Raw genomic sequence first — 27515 nt, 5'->3', positions numbered from 1 at the left:
TTCCTGAAATTCTCAAACGCCTCTGATTTGAAATTCAGAAAATAAGCCCAACTCATATGGCTATAATCATCAGTAAATAGAAGAAAATACCGACTCCCACCAAGTGACTCAGTCTTCATTGGTCCACATAGGTCGGCATGTACAAGCTCAAGACAACGGGCAGCTCTCCATGATTTTCCTACAGGAAATGATTTTCTACTTTGTTTCCCGAAGATGCAACCTTCACATAAATCAAGATCACCCATTTCTGGTAACCCAACTACCATATTCTTCCTAGTCAATAATTTCAGCCCATTAATGTTCAAATGGCCATAGCGAAGATGCCATAGTTGAGTTTCATTAACACCTTTAGAAATTAAGGCATTATTTTCCACACTTGAAACATTAAGGGGAAACATGTTATTTTGGGTCATAGGCACAACTGCTATAGTCTGACCAGACTTATTATCACTGACAGCACATGAACTATTTTTAAACAAAACCGAGTAACCACTTGCCATCAATTGTCCAACACTCAGCAAATTATGTGCCAAACCAGGAACAAGTTGCACATCGCAAAGGAGTTTTACATTACCCTGCATTGTCTTGATGGCTATGGTTCCTTTGCCTTCAACTCGAACTTGCTTGTCATCACCAAGTCGAACCTCACTCTTTTGTGACTCATCGAGTTCTCTAAATAAAGACCTTATGCCAGTCATATGATTTGAGCATCCACTATCAATAAACCAAACATTATCAGTAATGTTAGTGATTGAAGAATGAGCCATGAAGAGCTTACTTTCATTCTCTGTTTTCTCAGAGAAATTTGCTTGATTCTGCTCGTCCTTTTGCTTAGTCCAACAATATGTTTCAGTATGACCAGACTTCTTGCAATACTGGCACTGAAAGTCACTCTTGGGATGTCGAGTGTCATTGAATTGACTTCTGCCTCTACCGCGACCTTGACCTCGGCCACGAAATCTGCCTCTTCCTCTACCTCTGCCAGATGACTCCTCTTTCACTTGGAATGCTTTTTCTTCAATTTTCTCATGAGACCTGTTTATCCTATCTTCATGAGCTAATAAAGAACCCATTAATTCATCAAATGAATAATCAGATAAATCCTTGGATTCTTCAATAGCAGCAACCACATGTTCAAATTTTTTTGTTAAAGATCTCAACACCTTTGCCACAACAATTTCATCACTAATATTCTCCCCATACGACTTCATGAGATTAACAATGGAAGAAACTCTAGACATATAATCTTGAACAGATTCATTACTTTTCATAAGTAAAGTTTCAAAATCACGACGCAAAGTTTGTAATTTTACAGCAATTACCTTCTTATCTCCCATATACTCCTGTTGCAGAATTTCCCAAGCTTCGTGAGAAGTCTCTGCTGCTGAAATTCGCGGAAAGATATCATCATGAAGGGCTTGTTGAATCAGGAACAGCGCCTTCGAGTCATTCTTGCGATTCTCCCGTAGCCGTTGTGCGTGGCCTTCATCCGGATCTGCAAATCCACTCTCCACCAAGTCCCACAACTCTTGAGACTTGAAGAGAGTCTTCATCTTAAGACTCCAAAAATGATAATTCATCCCTTTGAAAATTGGAAGATGTTGGGAGTTACTGTTAGAGTTTGCTGCCATGTTTCTCTGGTTTGGTATTTCTGGGGAAAATTTTTTATCTCTCGTTACTCTTAAAACTGGCTCTGATACCAAATTTGTTGGATGAAAAAGGCAAAAATAAATGAAAGACTTTGAGAGACAGAAGGTTTCTTTTACTGCAAAACTTTCTTGCTTCAAAACCAAAACTCCTATTGCCCTTTTATAGGCTTTCAATTAACTACTAAAACTAAAATAAAGCAACACACAAATAATGGAAAACATGGAAAAGTGGTAAACATGGTCCACTACAATAAGAATATAATTTCATTGACTAAGTAAAACATAAACCCACTAATCCTAGAAAATAGACACACAGACTGATTTCTGCAAACTAACTATTTTTGAAGAATTAGTCAACAGAATCATTGTAAACAAGATAGGAAAGGACAAAGAAGTGGCTAGCTTCTTTAACAAAATTGGGAAAGGGGTCGCCGTTTCAGACGACTTCTATTATGAAGAAGAATGCAAAAAAGCCGTTCAACATTGTGAACAATCATGGAACATAATGAATGCAAATTTGAGGCACAATTACTTCAATAGTCCTTGGGTAGGAATTTCAACTGTGGCAGCCATCAACTCCTCTTACTCACAGCTACACAGACTGTTCTAGCTATCATAAGTTTTTTGAAGTAGTTGCTTTAATTATGTGTCATTGTTGGTTTGTTAAGTTAATCCATTGCTAGTACAAATAAATAGGGGGACAATGGATCCCCTTGTCTTACTCCTCTCCTTGTTTTAAAAAGTGTTGTACTATGTCCATTAATCTGAATGGAGTATATGACTATTGTAACACGTTGCATTATCCACTTAGTGACTCTAGGTGGCATTTTGAGCTCCTCTGGTATCTGCTCCAAAAAAGTCCATTCCAGAGAATCATAAACTTTTTTCATGTCAATTTTCAACATACACCTTTTAGAAATCTCGTCTCACATATCCTTTTACAATTTCATGACTCGGTATCACATTGTCATTCAAAAGCCTTCCTGGTAAATGTTGATTGATTAGGATCCACAAAACTCTCCATGACCAGTTTAAACCTAGCAGTGATTACTTTAGCTATAACTTTGTATATTGTTGCGCAACATGAAAATGGTCTGTTTTCACTTATTCTAGCTTGGTTTTCCACCTTAGGTATAAGTGTTACAACAGTACAATTAATAGGTTGGAACATCTCACCAGTGTCAACGAAATTTAAGACTGCTTGTGTAAGCTCCTCCCCCACTATTGACCATTCTCTTTTGTAAAACACAACATTTAATCTATCTGAATTTGTTGAGCTCTATTTAGCATTCTTCCCTTCCTCAATACAGCGGTATCTACATTTGGCAAATAATTTGCAGCCTTTCCAAGTAATCCTTGATAAAAATACAGTGTCTCTTCCTCAATATCTTCTTGAGAATGCACAATTATAGATGCAGCAGTAGTGAGGCTTGTGATAGTATTCTGGTCCACTCTATTTCTCATATGACCAAAGAAGTATCATATATTAGCATCACCTAGGTTCAACTATTGCACCCTGGACTTTTGTCTCATAGCACTTTCCTCAACCGAATTCCACTTCTCCAGTTGGTTCCTCAGTTCCTTTTCTTGCTCCCTAGTAGCATGCACCATTTTATGGTCTAGCATATTACTTGGTGAAGTTGCTCTCTGTTTTTCCGGATTTTGTCCTTCACCCCTCTGAACACAGAATTGTTTATCTCTTTCAGTACATAATTCATTTTTTGAGCTTCCACCAGTCCTGTGCCAGACTCAAAGGGGAGTGATCAGACATTCCGGATCTTAATATCTTTACCTCTATTGTTGGCATGTGAAGCATCTGGTCAGAATTTACTATAGCCCTATGCCCCTATCTATCCTGCCACAAATGTGTCCATTTGTCCAAGTGTATGAGCCACCAACTGTTGTCATCTCATTCATCCCATTTAAATTTTCCATATTAACGTGTAATAGAGAGCATTTGCAAAATCTCTTAAATCATTGCTCTAACTCTTCAACGTGTTTCAAGAGGTTTCAACATTAATATATATCGATATAAAATCAAAATTTGACTTATCTATACAATTGTAATTTTCCAACGAAGGTGTGATTCTTGAAAATCATTGGAAAAGGGTAGCTCTATCCCTGCTAACACATTTACTAATCATGACTTTACACCTACATGCAATGCATAAGACAAGACCAAACCATCTCAAGTCATTTTTGATATTGACAAGTTTGTGGGATCATAGAATCTTAACAATTTTTACAATATTCATTTTGTGAATGTGTTACAGTTTAATAGAAACAAACTATATATATTCCTTTCTGATCTAATATGAATATTTTTCATTAGCTACAGATAGAAGAAGGAGGTGAAGTGAATTGTTCAATTGAAATAGACGAAACAAATAATGGTGAAGATCCATTAGGGTTGAAAACAAAGAAATCTCTAAATGAAAGATGTATGAATTTGGACAAGTCGTCTATGGAATCCACTACCATATTCAAGGTGACTGTGGGGCTGAGTGAATCAAATCCTGATGCTTATAAGCCAAAATTGCTCTCCATTGGTCCTTACCATAAACACGATTCTAAACTTGGCTCGATGGAAAAATACAAGTTGTGTTACCTACAACGGTTTCTCAAGCGGAAATGAGAGTTGCATGATGTGGAAAGTTGTATTAGTGAAATGGATAAACTAAAAGATGATGCACTTAAGTGTTATGATGATATATGGGGGTTAATAGATAGTTGCAATATTGTTGAAAAATTTTCAGAAATGTTGTTGCTTGATGGATGCTTTGTGGTTGAGTATGTTCTAGAGCAATATAAGATCATTCGAACTGGAGAAGACATGATTATCAATAGAGATTGCATAAGAAATCAACTAAAGCGAGACTTGTTGCTGGTAGAAAATCAACTTCCTTTCTTTGTCCGAACCAAGCTTTATGAAATGTCAAAAGAGCAATGCGAAGAACCATTGATAGAGATGATGGAGTGGACCTTTTCTCTTAATAAATCATGTATAGAGTTTGAAGGTAATGAAAGAAAATTCAAACATTTATTTCATGTAGTACACATGTGCATGTCATGTCGACCTTCAAAGATAAAAAGTAGCAATATAGCAGAACAAATTATCGTCGTTGGAAGCCTATTGGAATCAGTTAAAAAATAAACAGGAGGAGGAATAATACGGACCAAAACATGATGTGGAATAAGGTCATGCCAAATGCAACAGAACTTTCTGAAGCTGGAGTTAGCTTTGCAAATGTTGGAAATATTTTTGTGAGGTCATTGGACAACGTCAATGACAATGACCTTAAGGATAGCACAAGTTTATTTGATATAAAGTTTGACAATGCATTGATGTCAATCCCTTGTTTTCGAGTCGTTGATGACACAGAAACCTTCATGCGAAATCTTATTGCTTACGAACAACAGTGTTCTGATGTAAATCATAGATATTTCAGTGATTTTGCAGTTTTCATGAGTTGTCTTATTGACTCAGAAAAAGATGTGAGTTTGCTTCGTATGAATGGAATCTGTTGGATGAAAAAGGCAAAAATAAATGAAAGACTTTGAGAGACAGAAGGTTTCTTTTACTACAAAACTTTCTTGCTTCAAAACCAAAACTCCTATTGCCCTTTTATAGGCTTACAATTAACTACTAAAGCTAAAATAAAGCAACACACAAATAATGGAAAACATGGAAAAGTGGTAAACATGGTCCACTACAATAAGAATATAATTTCATTGACTAAGTAAAACATAAACCCACTAATCCTAGAAAATAGACACACAAACTGATTTCTACAAACTAACTATTTTTGAAGAATTAGTCAACACTCCCCCTTTCTTCAAAATCACAAACTCCCATTTGTCGTCTGAAGAAGTCTAAGAACATCAGCAATCTGTGTATTTGTGCCACAAAATTCCAGTGAGATTATTCCACCAGCGACTAGATCGCGAATAAAGTGATAGCGAGTGTCAATGTGCTTCATTCTACTGTGAAAAACAGGATTTTTTGTCATATCTATTGTCGCCTTGTTGTCACACCATATTTCCGTTGGACCAATCTGCTGTTGTTGAAGATCTACTAACAATTTCCTTAACCAAACAGCTTGACAACATGCTGAAGTTGCAGCCATGTATTCTGCTTCCGAAGATGACAAAGCCACTGTATCTTGTTTTTTTGAACTCCATGAGACTGCTCCAGAGCCAAGACTAAAAATGTTCCCAGATGTGCTCCTGCGATCATCCAAGCTACCTGCCCAATCACTATCAGTAAAGCCAATTAATCTGAAACCTGATACTTTTGAGTACCAAATTCCGTGACTTGTTGTGCCAGCAACATATCGCAAGATCCTCTTGGCTGCACCTAGGTGTTGCTTTGAAGGACTATGCATAAACCTTGAAATCAAACTGACAGAAAATGCTATATCGGGCCTTGTGTGCGATAAGTAGTTTAGACCACCAACCAAGCTTCTATAATAAGAAGCATTTGCTGCACCTGTACCATCATTGAGTACCAACTTCTCATTCATATTCATAGGCGTGGGAGATGGATTACAATTCAGCATGCTGAACCTCTTTAAAAGTTCAGTTGCATATTTCCTTTGTGAAATAAAAATTCCATCCGAATCTTGTCTCACCTCAAGCCCAAGAAAATAATGCAGCATACCCAAGTCGGACATCTCAAATTTACTCATCATGCAACTCTTAAATTCAGAAACAATAGATTCACAAGAGCCCATATATATAATANTGTTGGATATATCTGTTGATTATGAATTGTGTAGTATAGGTTGTTGGTTCGCTGTTAGAATGAAGTTTCGGTGGTTCGGTTGGGATTGAAAGGAGTTGTTTGTAGCTGCTAGGTTAGCTTAGTTTAGTGTTACTTGCGAGTACCTGTTGCTTTTGGTACTCACCCTTGCCTCTACACAGTTGTGTAGGTTGACAGCTCTATCAGATTCGACTTATTACTCATCTTCAGATTAGAGCTTCCAGACTTACTTGAGAGGTAGCGGTTCATTCCAGACGTGCCCTCAAGTTATCTATATTTACTGTTCTGTTCTATTCTAGAACTTTGCTATTAGACTTGTATATTTTATTCAGATTCTGTATTAGAGGTTTGTACATATGACAACCAATTCTGGGATTATGTTGAGTTTATTTAAAGACTTCCGCTTATCTTTCTATCTTATTCTTGTTTTATAAATTCTGTATCGTCGGGTTTTTGGGTGTTAGGCTGACGTGTCCGGTGGGGTTTGGGCACGTGCCATCACATCTGGTTTTGGGGTGTGACAAAGGGATATAAAAGAGAACTTACCTTGGCTCTGTTCAACTCATGAATAACTGAACTCAATATAAAGCAATAAGACACATGCAATATATATAAAGCTTGTAAAACTATTTAAAACATGACGTCAAAATCATATTTATAATATCATGAAAATACCATGCTTCATCTCAAAGTCTACTTGTGCAATTCATGAATGAAGTCCCATACCCCCATCCATACTAAGCAGAACCCCTCGAGGAACCATGCAATTTCTACTATGGGAGTTCTCTAACCGATAGTCACCACTACATGCCTAAGTGGTGATACAACGTTTTACCTCACGTTGCCCAAGGACCATTCTATACCTTGCCGTGATATAGGACCTTACTTTAACTTTAACTTAAACTTAGTGGATCCACTAGCTTAACTTTACGTGATCATCTAAAAAGTATGACCCGTCAAATCCCATGTTTGGCTACATGGTTCTTATGGAGAGTTGAGTTAATATGAACTCGTGTCTCCAATTCGGTGCTCAAGTGTCACGACCCGATTTCTCAAGTCGTGATGGCACCTACTATAACCCACCAGNCTCTTGAAAACTCTTTCTAAAAAGAACATATCAAAACCATATTTTAATATGATCATTGATGACTCAGGAAAGTCATACTGCTTAAACATTGATGGTATATCTAGAGACCATACTGTTTAAACATTGATGACATACTCGATTTGTCATACTAATCATGTTTTAGAAACTTTTTTGCAAAACTCATCTTTTCTCAAAAAGAGATAGTACTTAAACTGCTCAAAACTCTTTTGGAAATCTCAGTTTCCTCTCATCTTAAATGTGAAAACATTTATAAACTTCTTTGGGAACACTTAGTTCCCTAATAACTTTTGAGAAATGAACTTGACCCTTTACTCTTGGCTTAACTTGAAACTCTATGCTCTTTATTCAACTTGAAACTCTATACTTAACTTGGAACTCTATCCTTAAAATGAAGTTGAAACGTTCAATGAAGACTCTTGGAAAACCTTAAAGACTTGCTTTGACTTACTTAACTTCTAAGCTTGACTCTAACTTCACTTGACTTCTAACTTCACTTGACTTGGATCCTATCTTCCCTCGAATTGGATTATGGATTCAAGGTGTATGATTACATGTTTATGGATGAGTTCTTGACGTTTAGACGTGTGTATAGTCACATGTTTATGGATGAGTTCTTGACGTTTAGACGTACCTTGGAGTGTTGAAAACAACTATGAAACATAGGTACATTACCAAGGAACATGTATGAAAAAGTAGGGAATGAATGGGAAGACTTGGTGTCCTTGGCGCTCTAAGAGGCGCGGGGCGCCAGCCCTCAGACCTCAGAGGGGCCTGCTGGGCGCTCTGCAAGGCGTGCCGCCCCAAGGGTGGTAGCTCAGAACCCCTTTTGGGGCGCGCTGGCTGGCGCGACGCCCCAGCCGTTTCCCCTAAAAATTCGACTTTTCTCCTTCATTTTTCCAACTCTAAACCACCTTAACTTCAAAGGTTTCAGCCCCAAACACTTAGAATCATAAAACCCCTCAACATACACTAGATTCAACTCGAAATCACAACCTGAAACATGTACCAAGACAACAAGGAACTTCAACAACACAACCAACAACTTCAACAAACACAACCACAAACTTCAACAAACACAACCAATCTTTTTCTCAAAATTTAAACGAGTTTGGCGTGTGGGGGAAAGAACCAACCCAATACTATGATCTCACATACCTTAATAGGGATCACCCCCGACGAAATTCACGACGATCTTGACGAATCCTTGCTTCTTCTTCTCTTTCTCCTCTTCTTCTCCTCTTCACTCACAAACCCTCACTCTCACTCTTTTTAAAAAGGGAAAAACTGATCTAAAAATCAGTCTAAATCCCTAATATAACCAAAAGAATTGGTTAGGGAAAAGACCAAAATACCCCTTACAATTTCGGATGAACTGCCCTGCCAACAGCCCAACTTCCAAAGGGCATAACTCACTCATACAAACTCGGAATCGAGTAAACTCGGCGGCGTTGGAAAGATCATTCCAAGGGCTTCGCAAACATAACTGGAACTACACCTAACTCATAATGAGATAGGAGTTATGACTGATCAAAGTTGGCCAAAAACTCACTTTTTTCCATACTTAACCAAATTTTCTAGATTTTTAATTATTTCCAAAAATGACTATTTCCAATTCTAAGCTTCTTCATAGCTATTTCAAATTGCCGGATGTTACAGTTATCTTATTGACTCAAAAAAATGTGAGTTGGCTTCGTATGAATGGAATCATTGTAAACAAGATAGGAGATGACAAAGAAGTGGCTAGCTTCTTTAACAAAATTGGGACCGTTTCAGACAACTTCTATTATGTAGAAGAATGCAAAAAAGCCGTTCAACATTGTGAACAATCATGGAACAGAATGAAGACAAATTTGAGGCACAATTACTTCAATAGTCCTTGGGTAGGAACATCAATTGTGACGGCCATCATACTCCTCTTACTCAAAGCTATACAGACTGTTCTAGCTTTCATAAGTTTTTTTTAAGTAGTTGCTTTATTTATGTGTCTGTTGGTTTGTTCAGTTATTCCTCCACTATATATATATATATATATATATATATATATTGATGGATATATTATAGATGTAGAGTTTAGGGGGCATAGAATGTGGAGTCCGAAATCAAAAGGGTAACAATTTTTTTCTAAAATTCCAAAAGGGCAACTCAATTAATACTGAAACCAAAAGGGCAACAATTTTTAATGCCGTGTGAAAAAGGTTTTCTAAAATGAGGCTCAAATTTCAATGTGCCTTGCAAGGCTCAAATTCCGATGAGCCTTGTAAGGCTCAGCCGCCAATGAGCCTTGCACGCTGTTATTTAAAAAAAAGTCTCGTTTTATTTTCTCGTTTGTTAAAAGTCTAATAATAATAATAATACATAGTTGTTGATATGATGCATAAAGATAGTTTAGACCTTATTGCTAACTATTACTTTGTGGCTTTTCAAACGAATTAATCCCAATATAGTTTAGACCTTATTTACTACTTAGTTGATATATTTTTTTTCTTCAACTTTTTTTGTGTGAAATTATAATTTGATTTATTCACTTGCAGAATGATAAAATCCATCCTTCTCTAGTCATACTTTATTTTGGTGGAAATGCCCTATTGATGAATATGTTGAAAACATGAGAAAAATTATACTTCATATCAAGGTAAAAAAAAAAGCACAACATCAACAACAATTTATTATTATTATTATTAGACTTTTAACAAACGAGAAAATAAAACGAGAATTTTTCTTTTTTAAATAACAGCCTGCAAGGCTCATTGGTGGCTGAGCCTTACAAGGCTCATCGGAATTTGAGCCTTGTAAGGCTCATTGGAATTTGAGCCTCATTTTAGAAAACCTGATTTACACGGCGTTAAAAATTATTGCCCTTTTGGTTTCATAATTAATTGAGTTGCCCTTTTGGATTTTCAAAAAAAAATTGTTGCCCTTTTGGTTCCGGACTCATAGAATGTGTTTCATCTTTAATTAAATGGGATAATACATATAAATTTCGGCTTAAGTCATCAACAATCACTTAAAATTGTTCGCATAATTCTCTTGAACACCTTAACTGGGGATTGTACCTATTGAACACCTATCTTGTTCAAAACATGTATCTATTAAATATTTTTTTGTTATATGGCATCATAGGTGTACTACACCTTTGAGAAGCGCGTGAAACAAAAAAATTACTTACAAGTCATTCACACATTGACATGTTAACATTTTTTAAAAGTTGAGCAAAATTCTAAACATAAAAAAAATTAAAAAAAAATATTTAGCACAGTCTCCTTCCTCAAAATTCCACCTTACCTCACCAGCCCAATCTTTCTGCCACCGTCCCAGCCTCACCCCTTTCTATGTTCTCCTTCATTTTTCCTTTCTAATATCATTTTGTCATCATCAATATCATTATCATTACCTTTATTCAAAAAATTACATATTAAACAAATGGCAGTCATACCAGAAAAAATCAAAAGAACTGATATAAATCTAAAAAATTCTAATCGAAAATTTCAAAAGAGTTAAAGTTGTCGAAGGAAATTTAATCAAAAAAATAAAAATCGGGTCAAAAAGTGGGAAAATCGGTGAACCTTCATTTTCTCTGGCAAGACTAATACAAATTTGATTAGTTTTTTTGAATTTTTTAAAGAATTTAAACCCTAAAGAACCCACAATATAAAAAATATCAACGAATTTTAATTGATGTTTGAGGAAGAGAATGAGATCGGAGAAATGACAGTTATGGTGGTGATGAAAATCGTTAAATTGAAATAAAAGGGAGAGGGTAGATGGCATCGATGGTGTTGATGACAGAAATAAAGAGTGGACAGACTGTGGTGAGCAAACTGATGGACGGACTGTGGTGGCGAACTGTGGTGGGAACCGATTCCTACCGAAAGGTTTTGGTGGGTGGGTTGTGTAGGTTTAATATTTATTTTTCTATTTTTAAAAAATGAAAATTATAATATTTTCTCAAATAATTTTTTGAACCCAAATGACATATGTCACAATTTAATTCATTAGTGTGTCACATCGCGAGTGTAGCTAACACATTTTGAATTTTTGGCTGATTATTAAAAAAATGTCAAAAAGGTATCAATTCTAAGGGATAGAAATATTTAATAGGTAAAAGTCTTAATTGAGGTATTAAGTGGTTGTCTACTTCTCCCATAGAAAAGGATGAGGTCTCTCTCTTAACTATATAAATTTGTTTTTGATTTCATTAGCCAACTTTTCTTTTGACAATTAAATATACATATCATAAGACCTAAAGTAAACATATTCCTATTTTAAAAAAATATATGAACAATTAATTAGTATCATCTATATTAATTTTTTTGAAGAAATTGAAGGATTTTTTTTTATTACTTTCTTCGATGTAATTTTAGGTTTATCTCATGGTCCTAACATACTTACTAATCATGTTTTTACACCTACAAGCCGATGCATTTCAAGTTTTTGTGTACTACTTGCACCATTTGGATAACATAATCCTTTTTAATCTTATTAAGTTACGTAGAACCATGGAATCTTAACATATGCATCAATCATTACAATATTAATTTTTTGAATGTGTTGATCTTTAACAATCCTAATATTCACTTAAATATACACTAGTATTATAATTAACTATTTTATAAAAGGCAAAATGCATAGATAGACAGTATACAGATTAGACGTCAATTATCGCTTATACACTACTTCTTCTTAACCAATTCATTATAAATAGAAGAAGGGAGGAAAGTGGATCATTTAATCAACATAAATGGACAAGATCCATTAGGGTCACAAACAAAGAAATTTGTAAATCAAATCTTTGATGAAATATTTGAGGATTTGGATAATTTGTTTATTAAAATCGTGTACCATATTCAAAGTAAATGTATGACTACGTGAATTAAATTCAGTTGATTTTACACCAAAGATGATCTCTATTGGTCCTTATCATAAGAAAAATCATCAATTTCGTCCAATGAAAAAGTATAAATTATTATACCTATACAACAGTTTCTTTAATGAAAGAGGGGCTTGATGTGGCAAGTTGCATTAGTGAAATCGAAAAACTAATCAAGGAGGAAGCACTAAAGTGTTACGACGATATAGAAAACATTGATATTAATGATAGTCATGAATTTTTCCAAATGTTGTTGTTTGATAGTTGTTTTGTTGTTGAGTTTATTCATTGGCACTACTGGTGAATGATTTGTTTAATTTTTTTGTTGACTGTCCAAAAATGACCCTGAATCCTTTAGAAAGACGGAATGTAATGCAAGAAATATTAAACATTTACTTTAGTGCAGTACACATATTTCATATCATGGGAATCCCATGAAAAAATCCAAACGATGACATAAAGTGGAATATGGTCATGCCAAATACAACAGGAGTTAGCTTTTGCAAAGGTAAAAATATGACAAGTTTATTTGATATAAAGTTTGAGAATGGATTGATGACAATCCCTTGTTTTCACGTCACTGGTGATCTAGAAACCCTCCTGTGAAATCTCATTGCTTATGAGCAACAATCATATAATGTACAACCTAAATATTTTAGTGATTTTGTAATTTCATGGTGATTCTTATCGACTCAGACAAAGATGTGGATTTGCTTTGTTAGAAAGGAATCTTAGTGAACTGGATGGGAGATGTCAATAAAGTTACTACTATCTTCAACAGAATCAGAAATGGAGTCGATGTTAATTCCAACTTCTATTACAAAGAAAAATTCAGAAAAGCAATTGAACACTGTGAAGAATCATGGAATATATAGAATGAAAGAAAATTTGATGCACAATTATTTTAGTAGACCTTGGGTAGGAGTTTCAACTGTGGCAGCCATCATACTCCTCATATCATAACTATACATCCTATTCTAGCTGTCACAAGTTTTGTTAAGCAAGTAGTAATGACCTCAATTGTAATGTTGATGAGCTTAATCAGGGTTGTCTCAACAAGTTTGGAGGCCTAAAGCCAAACATTATGTTTAGACTTTTTGCCTCAGAAAAAGAAAGGAGGTCAAAGAAAAAACAAATTGTGTTTAGACATTTTGCCATTTGGAATTTTCAAGTCAACAAAATAAATTTATTTTATGTGATTTTTATGGTGATATGGCATTTGTTAGTTTTGAGGGGTAAAAGTGAGTCACTACGATATTTTTACCCCAAATCAAAGGAAGAGTATATTTGATCCATTTCCAATAATTGAAGGGTACTTTTAACCCTTTGGCCTTTTTCAAATATTAAAAAATGAATAAGAAACTCACACATTTTTCAGAACAAATAACATCTTTCTGTATCGTACCGACACCCTAAAAGTGTCCTTCAAAAAAACTTGATATCAAATTTTAGAATAAGTGGTGGCTTCAAGACACACTTAAAGTGTTATTCTATTATATGTTTTCTTAAATGTAAATGTCACTACACTTTATTCTATAACACTAAAGCTTTATATTCTATGATATATTTTTTCTCAAAAGAAACATTATTTCATGTTAGTAATATAAGCAGGCTTGCAATCACCCAAAGGAAAATTTAATGTATATATAGTACACTCATATATAATTTTATATTCTCCATCTCTCATCCTTCACCTTCATAAAAGTTGAGCAAAGAAGAATTTAAGAAGAAACTCAAGTACACTGGCCAACACATCCATTTTCAACTTATAAATCAAAAACGTAATTATTTTTAAATGTTATATATATATTGCATCTCAGCTTTAACACATGCACCCTTTATATTGTATTAATTTATGCTTAATTTGCTACCTCATGTTACATTATTTATATACTTATCTATATATTAGGCCCATGTATATATTCCTTCCTGAACTTTTTATTTTTTAAAGATCATAGTTTATTTTTTAGATGTTATGACCAGGGGTGGATGTACAGTGTGCCGAGGGGTTCATCCGAACCCCTTGATAAAATAATTACACCGTATATATAAGATCGATTTTTTTATTTACGTGTATATATTTAAAATTGAACCCCTTGGGCATATGAAAAGAGTAGCTCAATGGTAAACTGGGTTCAAGAAAGAGTGTTTTGTGGGCTTGGTCGCGGGTTCGAATCCAGCGAGCAGCAACCTTTTTTTTCTAATTTTGAAGCGTTTTTGCTGGCTTAAATTTTAAGTGTTTTTATCAAAAATAAATACAACAACGACGTTTCATTAATGATTAAAATTTTATATTTTAAATCTCTAATTGAAAAGTCAACTAATAAAAAATCATTAATGATTAAAATTTTATATTTTAAATCTCTAATTGAAAAGTCAACAAATAAAAAAAACCTCTCTTTTCTAGGGATTTCAATATTCTATTTTTTCCTCCTAGTCTTCTCTTTCAAATAGAATACTGCCTCTCGTTTTGCTGCTTGCCTAATACCTGCTCCTGCTTGTTGTCGCTGCTCGCTGCCGCTGGTGGTCCTCCGACCTCCGCAGATCATTTCATTCTATCCTCCATTCATGATTTGACCATTGATGGCAACCTCTGTAAGTTCTTGTATTTTTGTTTTTTTTAAAAAAAAAAAATTCAGAATTCTATATGTGCAGTGTGCCAAAAAGAATTTTTGTGAAGAAAGAGTGTTTTTGCTTTGATTTGTGTTTATTGTTAGTCTTTCTAATGTTAAATTTTTGCTTGCTCTCCATTTGCACTTTCAGGAGCAGAAGACAATTCTAAAGGAATTGAAGAACTTGTAGAATTTTTGAATGAGTTGTGCTACTTTATTATCATTTTGTAGATATGTACTTTAAATTTGTTTCTTATGATAAGTTGTAATTGTAAGAAATTATTTGAACTAAGGATTTTGTCAACCCATTTGTTATTCAATTCGTTCATATATGATCCGACCCGACCGGTTTATTTATGGATATTATTAGTGTGATTAATTTTTTTTTTGAACCCTATCGATAGAATTCCTCGCTCCGCCACTGATTATGAAAAGACATGTATATAGAATTTTTTTCATAAAGCTAGCAAAATTGAAATTAATTTCCCTTTTTTTTTTCTTTGTCTTTTCCTTTCAAATCAATTCTGCAATGATTATATTAATAATATATGAATTAAAATTAAAAAAAAAACAAATAAATTGATATTATTTTATAGGAATTAGAGTTGAAAAAAGAAGCTAAGGATGATACACTCCATTGAGATTACATCAATAGCTAACCTAATTACACTGCTTCTTCAAACTGAAAAAGATAATATATATATATATATATATATACACACAACACTTTCTTAACGAGAGATATATCCAACCTAGATCACAAAGTTGAGGAATATATTTGCCCTTTGTTTCTAATAAACATTTAATTTTTTTTACTCTTTTCCATCACTGATAGAAGGGAGGAAAGTGGATCATTTAGTCGACATAAAGGAAAGAATTGATGAAATGTTTGAAAATTTAGACAATTCATCTATTCAATCATGTACCATGTTCAAAGTAAATGTGTGGAAACGTGAATCAAATCCAGTTGTATATACATCAAGGATGGTCTCTATTGGTTCGATTCGGTAATTTAGTTTTCGGTATTTTATGTCCAACCCTAAAGAAAGCTATGCAATATTCCCCCGTTTTAGCTTATTTTTTGCCTCATAAAAAATATAAAAATATACTTTACTAAGTTACTTCCATTTATTAGATGTTTAATAACGGTCTACTATATACATCCTCCAGCACACACACTACCAGCCAACCCCATAGTCCTCATCCCTACACCCTCACATTCCTAGCCCCCAAGCCGACCTAAATAGTGGTTGCTTAGATTTTATATATATATATATATATATATATATATATATATATCAAACGTTAAAAATTAGAAGAGATACTAAAAAAAATAACATTTTTCATCGTACCAAACACACTCTAAAAGTGTTCTTCTTCTTCAACTTAACTTGATAGCAAATTGAAGAATAAATGATTTCTTCAACACACACTTAAAAGTGTTATTCTACGATATGTTTCTTAAATGTAATGTCATTACACTTTATTCTATGGTATTAAAGCTTTATTTAATTTATTCTATGTACTTCTCTCAAAATGTACATTATTTCATGTTAATAATATATATAAATAGTACTCATAGAGAAGTTTATATTCTCCATCTCTTATATTTCCTTCCCCTTCATAAATTTAAGAAGAAACTCAAGTACACTCCAACTAGTCCATTTTCAATTTATGAACAACAAAATCAGGTAATTTTTAAATGTTTTACGCAAAGGATTTTGCGACAATTATTTGATAGCAATAATATAAATGTCGTTATATTATCTAATACTCCCTCAAATTGCCATTAATTTGGGATGCATGTCTTTTTGTAGTAATTACAGTTGAAGAAAAAGGGATGGCACACTCCATTGAGATGACCTCAATAGATGATCAACTTCCACTACTTCCTCAAACTGAAAATGATGAGGTCTCTCTCAATTATATAAAACAATTTTTTCCATTTTCTTCGATGTAATTTTAGGTCTATCTCATGGTCCTAACACATTCCCTAGTCATGGTTTTATCATATGCATCGATCTTTACAATATTCATTGTGTGAATGTCTTGAATTTTAACAATGAGTCTTATTATAGATAGAAGAAGGGAGGAAAGCGGATCATTTACTCGACATAAATGAAAGAATTGATGAAATGTTTGAGGATTTAGACAATTCATCTATTAAATCGTGTACGATATTTGAAGTAAATGTGTGGCTACGTGAATCAAATCCAGATGCATATACACCAAAAATGGTCTCTATTGGTCCTTACCATAAGAAGAATACTCAACTTGGTCCAATGAAAAAGTACAAACTATTATACCTACGACGATTTCTACAACGAAATGAGAGACTTGATGTGAAAAGTTACATCAGTGAATTGGAGAAAGTGAAGGAGAAAGTACTGAAGTGTTACGAAGATATAGAAAAGCTTGGTAATGATAGTCAAGAATTTTGCGAAATGTTGTTGTTTGATGGTTGTTTTGTGGTTGAATTTATTCGAGAGCATTGTGGAATATATCCAGAAGTAAAAGACAAGATTATTAATATTAATCATAATTACATATTCCGAGACTTGATGTTACTAGAAAACCAACTTCCTTTCTTTGTCCTCGACAAGCTTCATGACATGACAAAGCAAGATGATGAATTACCATTGGCAATACTGGTGAATAAGTTGTTTACCTTTTTTGTTAACTGGCCAAAAATGACCTTTTTATCCTTTGGAGAGATAGAATGTAATGTAGAATATATCAAGCATTTACTTCATGTAGTACACATATTTTCATGTCATGGGAATCCTATGAAAAACTCGAAAGATTACTTAACGAGTCCTATGGTCATGCCAAATGCAACAGAGCTTTCTGAAGCTGGAGTTAGCTATGCAAAGGTCAAAAATATGACAAGTTTATTTGATATAAGGTTCGAGAATGGATTGATGACAATCCCTTATTTTCTAGTCGTTGATGGTACAGAAACTCTCCTGCGAAATCTCATTGCTTATGAGCAACAATCACCTGATGTATATCCTACATATTTTAGCGATTATGCAACTTTCATGGATCATCTTATCGACTCAGACAAAGATGTGAATTTGCTTTGCCAGAAAGGAATCATAGAGAACTGGATAGGAGAGGACAAAGAAGTTGCTAGCCTCTTCAACAAAATCGGTAAAGGGGTCACTACGTATTCCAACTTCTATTACAAAGAAGAAATCAAAAAAGTAATTGAATATCGTGAAAAACCATGGAATAGAATGAAAGCAAATTTAATGCGCAATTATTTTAGTAGTCCTTGGGTAGGAGCTTCAACTGTGGCAGCCATTATACTCCTAATACTCACAACTATACAAACTATTTTAACTTTCACAGGTCCTCTTAAGAAGTAAGTACTAGTAATTATCTCAATTGTAGTATTTCCTCACAACTCCCTCCATGTATTTTATATGTGTGTTGATGATCTTATTATGAGTTCTTCATTAATTCTATGTCCCCCTTTTGTATTGGGTTTTCTAGTTGAATGTTAATCAGTTTATTTCAAGTATTTATATTTGTCACTTTCCACCATCAAAAGGCACTACGTAGCTCAATTCATAAATAAGAAACTCACTTAAGGAAAAATATCATCTCTTGTCGTATCAAACACACCCTAAAAGTGTTTTTCTTCAACTAAACTTGATATCAAATTTTATGAAAATCATATGTAGATGCTTATACGCCAATGTTGATCTCCATTGGTCCTTACCATAAAAGGACTCATGAACTTAGTTCGATGGAGAAGTATAAATTGTTGTACCTATACAACAATTTCTCTAGCGAAAAGAGGGGCTTGATGTGGAAACTTGCATTTGTGCATTGGAGAAAAAGAAAGATGAAGCACTAAAGTATTATGATAATAACTTAGACAATGATATTGTTGGCAAATTTTCAGAAATGTTGTTTCTTGATGGTTGTTTTGTGGTCGAATTTATTCAAGAGTACTATGAAACCGAGGAAGAAGAAGAACAAGAATAAGAGGAAGAAGAGGAGGAAGAAGAGAGGAGGAAGAAGAGGAAGAGGAAGAGGGAGAGGAGGAAGAAGAAGAAGATGAAGAAGAGGAAGAAGAAGAGAAAGAGAAAGAAGAAGAAGGAGGAGGAAGAGGAAGACGAAGAAGAAGGAGGAGGAGGAGCAGCAGCAGGAGTAGAAGGAGGAAAAGATGAAGAAGATCATCAATGTAGAGACATGGTGTTACTAGAAAATCAACTCCTTTTATTTGTGCTTACCATGCTTCATGACATGAGAAAGCATTTTCAGTAGTGAGCTTCTTGTATATGGTGAGAAAGACCTTACTTGATACTTTTCCAAAGGCGAAATTCATACCCCAATCTGAGATTCACAATTTTAATACAGAATAATTCATTCATTTAGTTCATGTAGTAAGCATGTTTTGTCAACCATCAAAGCACGATCATATGAAAGCTAAACAAATCACAAATGCTAGCACACCAAAAGAATGATGCAAGATAAGATTTTGTGGCAACGTTTTGCAATTAACCAAGTCAAAAGAATCTCCCAATGTCCTTAGTTTATGGGATTTCTATCATATTCCAAGTGCAAGAAAGCTGTATGATGTTAGAGTTAGATTCATAAGAATAGATTATGTGCAAGAAAAGAAAGGAGGATTGTAACATCCGGCAATTTGAAATAACTATGAAAAAGCTTGGAAATTGGAAATAGTCATTTTTGAAAAAAATGACAAAATCTGGAAAATTTGGTTAAGTGTGGAAATCAGTGAGTTTTTGGCCAACTTTGAGCGGTCATAACTCCTAGATCAGGATGATTTAGGAGTAGTTCCAGTTATGTTTGGAAATCCCTTGGAATGATCTTTCCAACGCCGCCAAGTTTGCTCGATTCCGAGTTCGTATGAGCGAGTTATGCCCTTTGGAAGTTGGGCAGTTGGCTAGGAATCCGTCCGGAAATTTTGAGGGCATTTTGGTCTTTTCCCTAGCCATTTCTTTTGGGATTATATTGTGTGTTAGGCTGATTTTGGATCATTTTTGTCCCATTTTAAAAGAGAAAGAGTTAGGGTTTTTGAGAGTGAAGAAGAGAAGAAGAAGAGAAGAAGGAGAAGAAGAAGAGAAGAAAGAGGAGATCAACAAGTTTCCGTCAAAGATCGTCGTGGAAATCGTCAGGGGTGATCCCTTTCAAGGTATGTGAGCTCTTAGTGTGGGTTGATCCTTTCCCCCCACCCAACTCATTTTTATTGAGAAAAGATTGGGTATGTTGTTGAAGTTGTTGGTTTGAGTTGTTGATGTTGTTGAATGTGTTGTTGAAGTTATTGTTGGTTGTGGGATATGTTGTGGTTGTGTGTTTGAGTTGAATCTCTTGTATGTTGAGGGAATTTATGATCCTTAGTGGTTGGTATTGGAACCCTTGAAGTTAGGGTGGTTTAGAGTTGAAGAAAAGAGGGAGAAAAGTCGAGTTTTCTGGGCAAGGGGTCGACGCGTCGCGCCTGCCAGCGCCCCCCAAAAGGGGCTCTGAAGTTTTCCCCTTGGGGCGGCGCGCCTCTCAGTACACCAGCAGGCCCTCTCTGAAGTTTTTGGTCTGGCGCTCCGCGCCTCTCAAAGCGCCAAGAGCGCCAAGTTTTCCTATTCTTTCCATGCTTTCTCATGCATGTTCATAGGTGTTATACCTATGTTCCCTAGTTGTTTCCAACACCCCAAAGTGTTTCTAAACATCCCGAACTCATCTAAATACGTGTGATCATACACCTTGAATCCATAGTTCAATTCAAGGCAAGTTAGTATCAAGTTAAAGAGAAAAGTTAGAGTCAAGTCAAGCAAAGTTAAGAAGTTAGTTCAAGTAAGTTTTCTTGAACGTTTTCACTTCATTCTAAGGCTCAAGTTGCAAGTCAAGTAAAGAGTAACAAGTCAAGAGTTTCAAGTTGAGTAAAGAGTTTAAAGTTGAGTTCATTTCTCAAAGTTATTAGGGAACTATGTATTCCCAAGGAAGTTTTAAAGAAATGTTGTACATTTAAACAAGGTTGGAAACTGAGATTTCCAAAAGAGCCTTCGGGCTAGTTTTTGAGTAATTATCCCATATCAATAGGAAGAAATATGTTTTAAAAACATAAGAGCTAGTACATTTTTGGGAGTAGTATCGAACACCGAATTGGGGGAGTGTTCAAAGAACCCACAGCCCCCATAGAACCATGTTAGCCACCATGGGTAGAAAATGATCATTCTTTTTAGATGAATCCTTTCAGATTAGACTAGTGGATCCATTAGGCAGTTCAGGTCTTACACCTTTGGTCGGGTATAAGATGATCTGGCAGCGTGAGGTCGATCGCTGTCTCATCACTATAGCTCTCATGTGATGGTTGTCGGTAAGAGAAACTCCCACAGCAGCTATTGTATTTTTCATACACAGAAAGTATTTTATTTTATATACATCAGTTCATTTGTATTTCTATATACATCTCAGGATTATTGTATCTTTGTATACACTCAGAGTTTATAGTATGTTTAAAGCAGTCTTTCTTTATATCGCACTTGTTTTAAAATTTGCCTTATATTGAAGGAAGTCAGTCAGGTTAAGTTGAGTTGAGCCAGGTAAGCTATTTCTGTTTCTTCCAGATTTCCTTCTAGCCTTTGTTGCTTAGTTTCCAACTCGCATACTCGTACATTCTATGTACTGATGCCAGTTGGCCTGCATCTTATTATGATGCAGATACAGGTACCCCGGATCAGCATCCTGCACGTCGTTGATCCAGCTGAGCACTCCAGAGTTAGTGGTGAGCCTCCTTGCATTCCGAAGGACTCAATTATTTTGTGTACTTAGTTTTGTTCTATTAGGATGTTGTGGGGTCTGTCCCAACATCCATATCAGTATTTTAGAGGCTTCATAGACAGTCAGTCAGTTAGTATTGAGTCTCTCATCTATGTATATATGTAAATATTCTATTTGAGACTCGAGGTGCCTTTTGGTCAGATTTGTATCAGTTAAGTTGTCTTATGACTTTGCTTTGCATGAAGTTATTCTGTTGAGTTAGGTTTCCGCGGAGTTAAAAAAGCCAGGCCAAGGGTTCGCTTGGGGCCAGAAATAGTCTCCGGGTGCCGGTCCCGCCCAGGGTGTAGGCTTGGGGCGTGACAAGGATAAAACAACATTATTCAATATCAAGTTTGAGAAGGGATCAATGAAAATACCTTGTTTTGCAATCGAGGATACTATGGAAACCTTCATGAGAACGTTGATAGCTTATGACCAACATTCTTCTAAAGTAAATGTATATCCTTATTTTTCAAACTATGCGCATATAATGACTCAACTTATTGGCTCACATAGAGATGTGAAGTTTCTTCGCAAAAAGTAAATCATCCTTGAGGACATAGGAGATGACAAACAAGTGGCCAGCATCTTCAAGAAACTTTCAGATGGGGTGGAAATCACAAGATTTTATTACGTAGAAGAATGCAGCAAATTGACTCAACATTGTGAAAAGCCATGGAGTCAAATGAAGCCTAGTTTAAGGCACAACTATTTCTCAAGCCCTTGGGTAGGAGCTTCAACTATGACAGTTATAACACTTCTTGTACTCACTGTTATACAAATTGTTCTGGCTTTTACTGGTGACATTATGAAGTAATCTTTATTGTAACTATGTAACACAATTGTTGACTGAGTGAGTGTTTCCTCATTATAGAAAACTTGAACAATGATATCATTTGCAAATTTTCAGAAATACTTTTACTAGATGGATGTTTTGTTGTTGAGTTTATTCGAGAGTGTAGTAAATTGAAGCCTAAATAGAGAAGACAAAATTGTAAGCACATGTATGATAAACATTGCACGTCGAGACTTATTGTTACTAGAAAACCAAATTCTTCCTAAATAGAATGTGCTCCATCTCTAATTAAATGGGATAATACATATTTTCCCTCCTAATTAAACTTGTCAGCTTATTCTAATTTCCAGGATACTTAACTAAATGGGATTATAGATGCAGAAGCAACTGGCCATTTGGATAAATTTTAGGGGTTAAAGCTCAAACACTTCAAACATTACAACCGAATTTCTATCAAAAACTAACAAGGTAGTTAGGTCTCCCTCATAAGTCATAACTTGTACTTTCCGTCCCATTTTATATGAGGTAGTTTGACTCGGTACGGAGTTTAAGAAAGAAAGGAAGACTTTTAAAACTTGTGGTCCAAAATGAATGATAGAAAATTGTGTCGTTGTAAGTTATTTCATTAAGGGTAAAATAGACATTTTATAGTTAAATTTTTACTTACTATAGAATTGTGTCATTATTTTTACTTAATTGGGACAGAGGGAGTATATGTATTAGTTATGTGTTTTTGAAATTGCAAATCAGACACCGAAATAATTTTATCGATGAATAATTCACCTTCTGACCAACGCGCTACCAATTGAATTTGTGAGGCAATGCACGCATATTAAGAAAAACATTCAAGTACATAATTTAAATCATAATTTTCACTATTGTCTTTTATGAAATTATGAATATAACTTTATAAGTAGTGTAAGTTATCTCCTAAAAAATATAAAACTTCAATGAATGAAAGGGCATAGATGAAAAAAAATTCAAACATCTATTTTGAACTTTGAACAATATAATTATTTTGAACAATGAAAAACCCTCAAAAATTCAGTTAATATAAAATAGAGAAAGTTGTAGAATTTAATACTTCCATAACTCACTTAGCTTTCACTTCTTATTCTTTTCCTCCTTTATACCTTTCCTTTCTTTTATCTGCTCAACTTCTCTTATTATACTTTAATTCATGATCAATCCTTAGATAGGTAATTTGAATTGATTTTAGTTGATGTATAATTTCTCTCCTTTTTTGAACAAAACATTAATTTATATATATTAGAGTATAATTTTAGTATTTTCTATTGACTTTTGGAAAATTAAACTATTTAAATAATAAACATTTTAAGTTAATTCTTATATATATTGCATTTCTTTGCAAGGTATCATAGTAAGATTTAATAATTAAAATGGAAAAATTAACTAATGATTGAAGATAAATTAATCTAGTCAAACATAAAATATGTATTATAGGCTATATAACTAAAGAGCATGAATTTAAAACTAAAGGTCAGAGCTAAAACTAATTGTACGATAATTAAATTAAAGTAGAACAAAAGAAATAATTTATTTAATTTTTTTCAAAAATGCTAGATCTTGCTGAAGCAAATACGTCAACAGAGATATACTTGCTTCAACTTTAAACTCAACTCTGTCTTAAACAATAATATAATATAATTTGCTTTATATATAGCTAATATTTGGACCAAATTACCCTCAAATTCTCATTATTTCCTTCAAATTCAATCATGAGAGGCAATTTTAAAAATTTTAATACATAATTCTACGAACCTTTGTTTTTTAGAGTATTTTCATTCTCTACTTGATCAAACTTAAATCTTTTGATTCATATATGTTTATTATGCATGACTAGGTTAATGTTCATTATACAATAATGCATGACTAGTTTAATATATATACATCATGACTAGTTTTATGTAATAAAAAATTGTGACTTTGGCCATTTAGTACTTTTTATGGTACCCTTTAAGTGATTTTCCAACCTTTTAAATTTGATTCGAAATAAATGATTTTTTTCAGAAAATCAAATAAGCCTAAGGATTTTTATTTATTTATTTTTAAATTAACCTTGTTTGATAAATAGTTGAACAAATGTCTAAGAAATCTTTAAGGAATGATATTATACTCCTTCCGTCCCAAATTAATAAGAGCAACTTTCACATACAGCAAACATAAAAATCATATTTGTATGTTATAGCTATAGTTTGCATAATTGCGCTCCATAGCAATTTTATGTTTGCTATGGAGCTTTTGATTTGTATAATTCGCTAGATGCATTCAATTTTACACAAATTGTTCAGTTTTGTATAAATTCATTTATACATTGTAATTTGTATAATAAGATCTGTATTTGTATAATTATAGGTGTATAGGACAAAAATATATGTATTTGTATTTGTATATACACTTTTCTCTCGCTTTATACAAACACAAACGCATTTTATACATTTGTATACCGAATAGGTACGTAATTGTATACCGAAAATGGCTAATTGTATACCGAACCAGATGGCAAAAAATTGGGATGTTTGCTGCGAATTACAAATAAAAGAAATTATGTCTATAGCATTTAATTTGAATTAATAATTTTCTATTTCATATGATTTTCCCAATTAATAATTACTTTAATTGTAAAAATAAATAAATATTGCTCTAAAAATTTAAGATCGAAGTTAGCCGTTGTATTCAATTATATCCTTAATTACATGGTATTTGATTTGATTTTTTTAAAAAAAAATCAATCTAATCCACGCCACCTCAAAGGCGTAAATTTATTGAATAAAAAAACAAAATAAAATCTAATTTTATTAAAAATGAATAATTTGATAAATTATATGTTATAGTTATTAATTTTTTTAATAAACACAAAAAAATGATAAAATTACTTAATATTAATTGACTTTTCCAATCAGGGTGCCAAAATTTTTAAAAGAGATCGAGGGAGTTAAAATTTTTTATCATGGGCGCAGGGGCGGCTCAACGTAATCGGAGGCCTAAAGCGAAATCTTAATTAGAGGCCTAAAATCTAAATAACCTTCACATGCATTTATTTAAAATTTATTTTCTCTTACATTTTTAAATGCAAAGTATTACCTAATATTTTTTTTATATATAAATGATTTATTCGATTTCTTTTTCAATTATTAGTTTTAAATAAGATTTTATTAATTCAACGTTGAAAAATATTATTTTACTCGGGCAATCATTATATGAATTGTTAACATAGTTCTACAAGTAATAAGTTGACAAATTTCAAATAAACATAAGAGTTAGAACCATAGCTTTGATGAAGTTGATAATTTGGTTACCCCACATTTTACTATGGTTGTTGTAATGCTTGAAAATCTAAGAAGAAATGGAAAAAGAATTTACAATTCAATTTGTTCAACACTTTTCAACCATTAATTGATATTTTTGACAGAATATTACTCTAACTTATCAACAATTTAAAGAAGAGAGTGTAAAAGGAGTTAAAAAGAAAATAATGTGAGTATTAGTAGAGAGAGTGTAAGAAAATAAAACAATATTTTCTTGATTTCTTCTATTTGAATGGGGTTGAAGAGAATAAAATAATAATTTTAAATATATACTTTTTATCATAAATAATTAATGTTTTTCTTTAAAAAATTAACACATAATTTATTCTTGGTAAAAAATTGAGGCCCCCTAAAATTGGGGGCCTAAGGCCAATGCCTTATTTTTGTATACATAGAGCCGGCCCTGCATGGGCGGAGCACCTTAGGTGAAAGACGTGGTTCAATGGGCATTCCTTATCAAAACATTATGTTACTTATTATAAGTGTATATTTAATTTTACACATATTTAACACTAAGAAAAAATTTTGCACGTCTTTCATTCAGTTACTAAATCTTATAATCTTAAATATGTCAAGTAGAATATGGGGTGTAAATAATAAATAAATATAGAAAGTGGTTGTTAGTTTTTAGGGATAAAAGTGAGTAACTAGTAACGGTAAAGATAAATTTTACCCCAAAATCATACGAATGGTGTATTTGATTCATTTCCAATAGTTTAAGAGTACTTTTAACCTTTTGGCCTTTATCGAATATTATTAAAAAATGAATAAGAAACACTCATTTTTCAAAATAAACAACGTCTTTATGCATCGTATGAACATACCCTAAAAGTGTCCTTCAAAAAAACTTGATATCAAATTGTAGAATAAGTGGTGGCTTCAAGACACATAAAGTGTTATTCTATGATATGTTATCTTAAATGTAAATGTCATTACACTTTATTCTATGATATAAAGCTTTATATATTCTATGATACTTTTCTCAAAAGATACATTATTTCATGTTAGTAATATAGGTAGGCTTGCAATCACCCAAAGAAAAATTTATATATAATCATATATAATTTTATATTCTCCATCTCTCATTCTTCACCTTCATAAAAGTTGAACAAAGAAGAATTTAAGAAGAAACTCAAGTACACTCCAACAACTTCATTTTCAATTTATAAATCAAAGAGGTAATTTTTTTAAATATTTTATACATTATATATATTGCACCTCAGCTTTAACACATGCACCATTTATATTGTATTAATTTATGCTTAATTTGTTACCTCATGTTACATTATTTATATACTTATTTATATATTAGGCCATTATGTATATATTCCTTCCTGGACTTTTTATTTTTTTAAAGATCCTAGTTTATTTTTTAGATGTTATGACAAGACATGTATATAGAATTCTTTCATAAAGATAGTAATTTAACACGAAAATTGAAATTAATTTCCTTTTTGCTTTGTCTTTTCTTTTCAAATTAAATTCTGCAATGAATTATATTAATAATATATAAATTTTCAAAATCTGGGACCAAGAGCGCGACGCGCAAGCACTATCAAATTTCGTCAGATGAAATTTCTTCTTCGTTTTCTAGTCCCAATTC

At 33.3% G+C, this 27515-nt stretch overlaps 2 protein-coding genes across 2 annotated transcripts in view; both read left to right on the top strand.

Annotated features, from left to right (window-relative positions):
- Positions 1-4124: 4124 nt before the first annotated feature.
- Positions 4125-27515, top strand: part of LOC125856762 (UPF0481 protein At3g47200-like) — a 66863-nt gene continuing 43472 nt past the window's right edge. The window contains exon 1 of the mRNA XM_049536385.1: positions 4125-4137. The gene's annotated coding sequence lies outside the window, so the exon portion shown is untranslated. The remainder of the gene's footprint in view (positions 4138-27515) is intronic.
- Positions 16839-18500, top strand: LOC125856761 (putative UPF0481 protein At3g02645). Its single transcript, XM_049536384.1, has 2 exons — positions 16839-16910; positions 17077-18500. Exons 1-2 carry the CDS (start codon positions 16839-16841, stop codon positions 18367-18369), a joined length of 1365 nt encoding a protein of 454 aa, XP_049392341.1. The 3' UTR covers positions 18370-18500.

This window comes from Solanum stenotomum, chromosome 2, assembly GCF_019186545.1.
Source record: "Solanum stenotomum isolate F172 chromosome 2, ASM1918654v1, whole genome shotgun sequence".
NCBI classification, from domain to species: domain Eukaryota; kingdom Viridiplantae; phylum Streptophyta; class Magnoliopsida; order Solanales; family Solanaceae; genus Solanum; species Solanum stenotomum.
The sequence above is the reverse complement of the archived record's forward strand: the minus strand, read 5'-3'. Positions and strand labels throughout refer to the sequence as shown.